General features: G+C 59.8%; 1 protein-coding gene across 3 annotated transcripts; it reads right to left on the reverse strand.

Moving 5' to 3' along the window:
• Positions 1 to 343: 343 nt before the first annotated feature.
• HOMER3 (homer scaffold protein 3) lies at positions 344 to 8,231 on the reverse strand. Of its 3 annotated transcripts, none has more exons than XM_030305009.2 (10): positions 8,144 to 8,231; positions 6,335 to 6,416; positions 6,092 to 6,248; positions 5,713 to 5,844; positions 4,432 to 4,539; positions 3,208 to 3,329; positions 2,527 to 2,683; positions 2,099 to 2,209; positions 1,917 to 2,003; positions 344 to 813 (listed from the first exon to the last, which is right to left on the reverse strand). In XM_030305009.2, exons 2-10 carry the CDS (start codon positions 6,346 to 6,348, stop codon positions 622 to 624), a joined length of 1,080 nt encoding a protein of 359 aa, XP_030160869.1. In that variant the 5' UTR covers positions 6,349 to 6,416; positions 8,144 to 8,231; the 3' UTR covers positions 344 to 621. The 3 variants fall into 3 exon arrangements, with proteins under 3 accessions (XP_030160869.1, XP_030160879.1, XP_030160888.1); XM_030305019.2 differs by lacking the exon at positions 8,144 to 8,231 and adding an exon at positions 7,463 to 7,777; XM_030305028.2 differs by lacking the exon at positions 8,144 to 8,231 and adding an exon at positions 6,859 to 7,456.
• Between the last annotated feature and the right edge of the window lie 257 nt (positions 8,232 to 8,488).

Below are 8,488 nucleotides of genomic sequence, written 5' to 3' on the forward strand. Positions count from 1 at the left end.
CTGGGAGCTTCTCTATCTGCTCACCTGGTGGGATTTGGGGTTTCTAGCCAGAGTAAAGGAGGGGGGTGGTGCTTAACCAAGGGCCACCTAAGGGCAAACCGGTCCAGACGTGAGTTGAGCCCGGGGTGGGTAGGGACAGCTATGCTGGGCAGAGCCAGGCTCCTGGCTGTGTGGCCTGGGCATGCTCGTCAGGCTCTGACACTCCCTCTCCTCACTGGCAAGTGGTTTACTAAGCCGTACACAGCCTGAAGGCGGCTGAGGTGCATCGCAGAGGACGCAGGTAGAGGGGTCCAGGGACGGCGGTTAGATGCTTCGGTGCCCACACAACACACACAGGCACAGCCACTCTTAGAAATGTAATGTGGGCACCAGCACGCGCCCTGGGGATTCTAGAAATTCTACACAACGAAAAGCCCCAAAACAGCCCCTGAGCTGCGAGCGGCCAGGGCCAGCTGAGGCATTATGGCCAGGCCCTCCCCGGGCTGAGTTAGGCCCCCAGTCCCTGCCAGGGTGAACGGCCCACTGTGCCGCCTGCGGCCCGGCTCGTGCCCCAGGCGGGAATCCTGCGTATAAAACCAGCTCCTGCAGGCCCCGGCTCCCACGCAGACCCCGCAGCCAGGTTCAGGGCGTGCCCTCTGCCAGGCGGGCTAGGCCCTCCCGCAGCTCGCTCAGCTCAAACAGCCTGACGTCCAGCAGCTGTGCGGCCCGGCCCACCTCAGCCCGTGCCCGTTCCCGCTCGGCCCGCGCCTCTTCCAAGCTGCGCTCCGTTGCCCGCAGCTGGTGCTCCAGCTCGGCGTTGCGGGTCTCCAGGTCCTGCAGGGAGACGATAGGCAGGATCTGAGGCCCCAAGAAGCCTTAAGGGTCATCAGCCCTGCGTGGGGCATCCAGCCTCTGAGTGTCATCCCATCAGACCCCACTCTGGGCCATGCCTTAGTCTCTTATCCTCCCTGCAGCTTCTGCCCAAGACACTCCATGGGCCCTTGGCCAATCTGAATGCCATGGAACTGATCACATCCCTCTTCTGCTCAAAACCCTCCTGTGACCCCATGAGGCTGGGAACAAACTCCACTCCCCTCCTTCCTCTCCTTATTCATTCCAACTCAGCCTCGCTGGCTTCCTTGTGGGTCCTTGACTATACTGAGCGTCTCCCCACCTCAGGGTCTTTGCACATGCCGTGCACTCTGCCCAGGAGGCAAGAGAAGCATTTCCCCAACTTCTCTCTTCTGGGTCACTAGAGCCTTTGACATCTTCACCTGCGGGACTCAGAACGTGTCCCGTGAACATTTCTCAGATAAAGTCTTCAATGAAAGCCAGGCCAGGGGCGCCTGGGTGGCTCAGTTAAGCATCCAACTTCGGCTCAGGTCATGATCTCAGGGTTTGTGAATTCCAGCCCCACATCAGGCTCCCTGCCGTCAGCCAGCAGCCTGCTTCGAATCCTGTCTCCCTCTCTCTCCCCTCCCCAAACTCTTTCATGCACTCTTTCTCTCAAAAATAATGAACATAAAAAAAAAAAAAAAAAAAAAAAAGCCAGGCTAGTCAGACTTGGGTTCAAATGCAGTCTCCTGATCTCAGGCTGGGGATGTGTGAGGACTTGATGGGGTCAAGCATGGGAATTCAGCAGGGACTCAAAAACGGCTTGTTGAATGAAAGAATGTGAAAAACTGTGCCGATGATCATCCTTTCCAAAACACTGGCTGCAACTGAGGCTTTCCATGCACCTGGTCATCCCAGTCCTTCACAACCTTAGGTAACTGTCTTCCTGATCCCACCTACGGGTGAACAAACAGGCTCGGGGAGGCACATAGCTGCCCAGGACCCATCGGGAAGGAAAGATCCCAGGTCTGTCCCACCCCCGGGGGCTGGCTGGCTCTCGACAGGCACCCCACGCCCCCCAACCCCCCCACAACGACACACACCTGCACCTTCTGCTGCGTCTCCTCGCGCTCGGTGGCGTCCAGGGAGTCGCGGGCCCCACCGGTCTGACTCTTCAGTGTCTGGATCTCCTAGAGAAGAGTTCCCAGGGTCTCTTCTGGGGTTCCTGGCTCCCTCGTGAGGGGTCAGGGAAGGTGAAGCCCAGGGACACGCACTCAACCCTCACCTGGTCCTTGGTTTGCACTAGCGCCTCCAGCTGCTCCAGTGACTGGCCTGGCCCTTCCTTCTCACTGACTGAGGGTGGCTCCGCGGCTGCCTGGGCCTCCAGCTCTGCTACCTGTGTGGACAGGCATGTCAGCCCCTGAGACCCCCGGCCTGCGCTCTCCTGACCCCCGGGGAATCTGCCCCTTGCTCAGGCACACCTGTGACTAGGTACTCATCCCCTCTGATTCAGGCTACCAACTTGAAGCAGGCAGGACTTCAGGGTTTGACAAAGAGTGACATGATCTCAAACCCGTACTACAGAACAAGAAACTGAGGCTCAGGGGAACAGCCTTGAGATCACACATCCAGTCAGTGAACCCAGGACGGAGGCAGGGGCTCCACAGTTGCCGGGGGCCACTGAGCGTCTCTGGGAGGGAGGGGTCCCCTCACCCGCTGCCGCAGCCTTTCGGCCTCTGCACGCTGGGCCTCCAGCTGCTGCCTCCACTGGGCGGCGGCGGCGTTGGCTTCTCGCAGGGCGCCCGCCAACTTGTTGTTGCTGTCCTGCAGCGCGAAGAACTCGGCCTCCCACTGCACCTCGCCCACGGAGCTGCAGGGACGCGAGGGTTGGCTGGGGCGAGGCTGGGCAGCGCTGCGTTTGGGGGCAGGGCAGGACGGTGCCGGAGGCGGGGCGGTGCTGGGGGGCGGGGCCGTGGGTGGGGACTTCGCGGGGTAGCGTGATCTCGTCGGGGGCGAGGTGAAAGTAGGTGCCTGGCGTCGGCTCAGGGAGACAGACGGAATGGGGAGCGGGGTCAGCCCATCGGGGTGTGCCCAGAACGGGGTGAGGGTGGGGAGGCACCCGGCGGTTTAGAATTTGGCCGGGGAGGCGTAAAAGAGGCACGGTTAGCCCCGAGGAGCCGGCGAGGTAGGGGCAGGGTCCGCCCCGAGAGGGCGTGGTCAAAGCGGGAGGGCGTTCCAGGGGCGAGGTCGGCTCCAGAAGGGGCAGGATCGGAGTCAGCCGCCTCTCCTTCCCCCGGCCTTGGGTACACAGATCCCGCCGCCCTTCGACTTCAGAGAAGTCCCTCTCCGTGCCAGCAGTCCTGCCACGCCCTATGCCCGGCCCTACCCCCTCACCCCTCGGACAGCATCTTCTTGAGCCGCTCGCGCTCTGCGGGGCCGGGGACGTCCGCGCTCTGGCTACGGAACAGTTTCTCGTCGCCGGGGCCGTTGGCGCTGACGAGAGGACTTGGGGGCACCTAAAGGCGTGGGCAGAAGCGGGGTCACACTGGGGGGGGGGGTGGCTTCAGCCAAGGACCAGTCAGGTCATGGCTGGGGTCAGGGCTGATGTTACTGGGGTTGTGACTGAGGACAGGGGTCCTTTCCAGCACTGGGATGGGAGGGCGCTCCTCCTCTCCTCTTCCACCCTCTCTGGCTCCCCATGGTCCCTGGACCAGAGTTCTGAGCACTGTACCCCCACCTTGCCTGCCTGGGCTCTCACCAAGCTCCCAGGAGCGCACTTGATGCCTGCTGGTCTAAATAAACCCACTGAGATATTCAAAATCTGCAAGGGGGTGGGGGCAATGTGAAATCTCTATGCTATTCCTTCACAGCAATGCCCTTCCCTGGGGCCAAATTTCAACATGCTTTTAAGATTCTGACAGGAAGCCTTCTACTAGGCTGAATTCATTATAAATCCCCCTCCCAGCCTGGACCATGAGCCCTGAGGGCAGGGACCAGCCTACTTTTTCAACTCCCTAACCCTCTTTCCCACACAGTAGGTGGTCAGTAGATCATGCTGAATAAATTAATAGAGGAAAGTGCCCCAGGGACAATTTTTTTACTCTACCCCTCTACTTAGCCATTTCAACCGTCAGGTTTTTACTCTGCCATCTAAGCTGATTTCTTTCCCCTTCCTTCCTTCCTTCCTTCCTTCCTTCCTTCCTTCCTTCCTCCCTCCCTCCCTCCCTCCCTCCCTTCCTTCCTTAATGTTTATTTTTGATAGAGAGTGCGAGTGGGGGAGGAGCAGAGAGAGAGGGGGACAGAGGATCCAAAGCAGGCTCTGTGCGACAGCAGCAAGCCTGACGAGGGGTTTGAACTTGCGAACCCTGAGATCATGACCTGAGCTGCAGTCACTCAACCGACTGAGCCACCCAGGTGCCCCAAGCTGGTTTCTAGGCCTCCCCTGATCTAAGGCTAGGCCAGCCGTCCAGAATGTGCTCCTGCCACTTTTCCTCCAAGGCTTCTGTTACAGGTCTAGCTTTACACAATCTGTGAGCATATGGTCTTGGGCACGCGCACAGCACCTGGACCCTCAATAGCAGTTGAGTGACTGGCAGGCATGGGACAAGGAGTGCTGACCTGGTGGGAAGTGAGTCCCAGGGCTGGACTGGTGAGCTCCCCGCCATCCTGAGATTTCTCCCTTGCCAGCCTCGCTGCTTCCTTTACTTCCTGGAACTTCTCAGCAAACTGGGGTGGGGTTGGGGGAGGGGGGGAAAGGCAGAACAAACAATCAAAGAAAACCCAGCCCCCTCTCCCAGAGCCCCATTAGGTCACCCTCACCCCCCACCCCCAGCACCAGCCGTGTCACTATGGAGGCGACTTCAGGAGCATCTCATGAACTAGTTCATCTCATGAACTAGAAGAGTGGTAAGAAGGCTTAGAAAATGTCCCCAGTGATCAGATTGAGTATCATGGTGGAGGGTGGGATGTTCACGGAAGTGTATTACATTGAGGCACCTTGAAAAAGGGATCGATCCCCTTTTCCTCTCCGTCAGGCTTATTTCAGCAAGGAGAGCCTCAGGTGAGTGCTGTCTGGAATGCCTGGGACACTTGTGAATATCTTTTTATAACAAAGAGAAAGCAGGTCTTGGGCTCAGAGCCTCTTAGAGGCACCTGTAGCCAGTGGGCAAGTAAATCACCCTTTTCTCATTTTTACTGTACTTATATTTACATTTACCACTTATACACCAGTTTTCCAGTTGGGGTAGGACACACTCACTGTTTTTCATTTTCAAATAAATTTCCTTAATGTGAAAATACATTCTTTAAAGAAAATATTTACATACACACAGTCACTCGATTGGGGCAAAGGGGCCAGTGCAATTCATTGCGGTGGGGGGTTGGGGGGAGGGAAGGGGGATGATCTTTTCAAAAAACAGTCTAAGAGCAACTGAATACTCAGTGGGAAAAAATACTCCTACCTTATACCACCCACAGAAATTAATTCAAGACCTAAATTTGAAAGGAAAATTAAAGCTTCTGGAAGAGAAGAAAATCCTCACGATCTCATTAGGAATCAGAAAGCACTAACCATCCAGGGAAACAATGGATGAGACAATACTGAAGCCTAGAGACAGCAGAGGGTGGAGGGAGGCAATGAAGAAGGTAGGGCTAGGGTGTGTGAGGGAACTCTTAGCCCATCCCAGGCACCCAGAGAAGGGTAGGGTGTGTCCAAAATTGGAACAAGTGGCCAGCAGAGCTGAGACATGAGCCAGGGAACCAGGAAGGGACTTTCGGCTTTTTCTGATACCCATTCTACAGCTGGGAAGACTGGAAACCCAGTACCTCCAGGGGCCCCAGTATACCCAGAAGACATAGGCCCAGCTCCATCCCTCCCACCGTGTCATCCTACCAGCCCACCTGGGTCAGATGCTGCTCAGAAGCAAAGCCGAGGCCATAGACAGTGTTGGCACGACTGTCTGCCCACTGTCCAAACTTCTGGGAGGTTTTGGTAAAGGTCATGTTGGGGGTGACAGTGCTGTTGATGATGGCCTGGGGAGAGGTGGGGAGCAAAGTTCAAGGTTGATGAGACTGACGATAATAATGAATAGGAAACCCCCACTGGATCACTTTGTCTTAGCTCCTCAGAGATCCTTGGTCTGAGCCATTTCGGGAGGGAGACCTGATCCAGGGCTCCTCCCCAACCCCAGCCCCCAGGCACCCCGCAAGGCAACGACCAGACCCAGGCCTGTTGCTGAGACCCCTTGGGCCTGCCACCCCACCCAGGCCCTGCCAGGACCTTGGCACCCCCAATGCTGATGATTCGGTAGACATTGCGGGTGGCATCATAGAAGTAGGAGACAGTGAGCGCGTGCTTGCCCGCTGGGATCCAGTTTCGCTTGGTGGCCGGGTCAATCTGGAACACGTGCGCCCTTGTGCTGAAGATGGGCTGCTCCCTGCATGGGGAGAGTGTTCTCAGCAGGGCTGGGCATCCCCGGGGGGGGGGGGGACTCAGGGCCAAGCTGCGGAGGCAGGGACTCACCTGGCTGTGGACATTGGTCAGGCTGGGCTGGGTGGGCTCCAAGAGGCAGCCAGAAGGATGGCAGGAGGTGTGGTTTCAGCCTCTGTGGGGGACAGGGGGCTTGTGAGTGTCTCCCCAGGACAGGCTTAGGGAAACCAAGCAGGTCCAACCTCAGGAAGCACGACCAAATACATACACCATTCATAGAACCTCAGTCAAAAAGGTGAGAGAATCAGCAGATCACCCAGAGCAAAACGGCCCTGGAGGAAGCTCTCACAACACCTTGAGCAGGAGATGGCTCTCTAAGAGGAGCCAGGTGGCCCCTGATAGCCCAGTGTAAACTTCTCAGCATGCTAGGTACTGAAGTCCCAGAGAAACCCCCTCAATCTTGGGGCTGGGTAGAGAAGGGCCAAGGCCAACACTCGCTTGGGATTTTCTGCCACATTCACTCATCACTCCCCAAACCAGGATCTCTATCAAAATGTAGGGCATCACCAGGTGCCTACTGGGAGACCAGTCCCCCCACCGAACCCACAGAGAGACACCTCGGCTTCCACTCTAGGGCAGAGGCACATCTTGGAGTCAAAGTCCAAACCCCCAGGTAGCTCCCAGCCTAGTTAAAAAGATAAGATGTAGCCAAACAAGTTTACTCTGGTGCCAGATGGCCCATGACCACTCAACCCCAATACCATCCATGCAGGGCTGGGTGGGACCAAGGATTGGGAGAGGGGGCTCCCCAGCCTCTCTTGGTTCCTCCAGCCACAACCCCATAGAAACCAGGAACAGTTGCCCTGGAGAATTCCCGACCCTCACCTCTGTGCCCCCAAAACCTGTACCAGGGGGATCTGTGGAGGATCCAGGAGGGACCTGGCGGAAGGAGGTGGCAAGGTGGGGGAAGGGAGTCCCCAGGGGAGCGGCCTCCTTGGTCAGAGGAGGGATGCCCCCCCACCCTGTCCTGGGCAGCTGCTGCCCCGGTCACAGGGTCTGAAACCGGAGCCCCTGGGTGGGGGAGGGGCGGCAGCTCTGGCCGGGGCTGGGAGCGGGTCCTGGGTCGAAGCAGGGTTCCAGGGTGCAGGGGTCCCAGGAACACAGGCCCTTCCGGCCCTGACAGTCCTGCCGAGACTTGCAGCTTTGGGGAAAGTTACTCACCAACTAGTCATGTGCCTCAGACGCCTCTGACCGCGGGGCTCCCGAAGGAGGCCCAGACCCCGCCCGGTGCCCAGGATCCCCAGTCGCGTGTGGGGGCGAAGCCCCACCCCATGCGTCCCAGTCCGGGGGGCCTGATATTCAGTAAGGAAGCAGTTCCCATCCGCGTCAGAAGCGGGGCGCCCAATGCGCGCCCCAACTTCGGGAAGTGCCACCCTCGACCAGGGAACTTCCGAGACGGGCGCAACGCCCCCCAACTCCGGGTCCAGAACTTCGGGGACACATTCTCCGCCTCCTCCAACGCCAGCCCCAGAACTTCGGGGATCCCTCGCGCCACCTCCGACTGCTAAATTTCGGGGATTCCCTGCCACCCCTCCAGCCTCGGGTCCGGAATTTCGGGATTCCCTCGTGCCGCCTCACTCTCCCAGGCCCGGAACGTCGGGGACACCGCAGTCTCCTCCAACGCCGGGTCCGGAACTTTGGGAACCCCTCGCACGGTGCCCTCTTCGACCCCGACTCCGGAACTTCGGGGCCCCTGCGCCCTCTCAAGCCCTGGAACTTCGGGGCTCCCGAGCCGCACCCAGCCTCCGTGTCCGGAACTTCGGGGACCCCCGCGCCCTCCCCCGGCCCTAGAACCTCGCGGGCCCCCGCGTCCCCGACGCAGGCTCGGACAGCCGGGCTCACCCTGCGGGCTCGGCGCCCCGCGAGTGTCCGGGCGCGAGTCGGGTGCTGCCCCGCGGCGCCGATTCCCCGCAGCCGGGCGCCCCGTTCGCTTGCTGGCTCCGGGGCCCGCGCCCTCCGCGCCGCCCTCCGCGCCGCCCTCCGCACCGCCCGCGCCTTTGTCTGCGCCTCCGCCGCCGCCCGCGCCGCCTCCGGTCCCATCGCGGCCGGTCCCGACGCGGCCGCCGCCCGCCCCGCCTCCCCGGGCCTCCGAGGCTGCCCCGCAGCGCCCCCTGCCGGCCCTCCGCGGCGGGGGGGGGGAGGGGGAGAGGGAGGGGCGGAAGCTGGGAGGAAGGCGGGAGAGGACCG

This window comes from Lynx canadensis, chromosome A2, assembly GCF_007474595.2.
Source record: "Lynx canadensis isolate LIC74 chromosome A2, mLynCan4.pri.v2, whole genome shotgun sequence".
NCBI classification, from domain to species: Eukaryota; Metazoa; Chordata; class Mammalia; order Carnivora; family Felidae; genus Lynx; species Lynx canadensis.

What these genes read in the sequence shown, in the direction of transcription:
- HOMER3 (XM_030305009.2), bottom strand. An exon ending in TGGGACTCACTTCCCACCAG is followed by an intron (nt 3,330 to 4,431) that starts GTCAGCACTCCT and finishes CCACGCCTTTAG; the next exon opens with GTGCCCCCAAGTCCTCTCGT. An exon ending in AAGAAGATGCTGTCCGAGGG is followed by an intron (nt 2,684 to 3,207) that starts GTGAGGGGGTAG and finishes GCGTCCCTGCAG; the next exon opens with CTCCGTGGGCGAGGTGCAGT.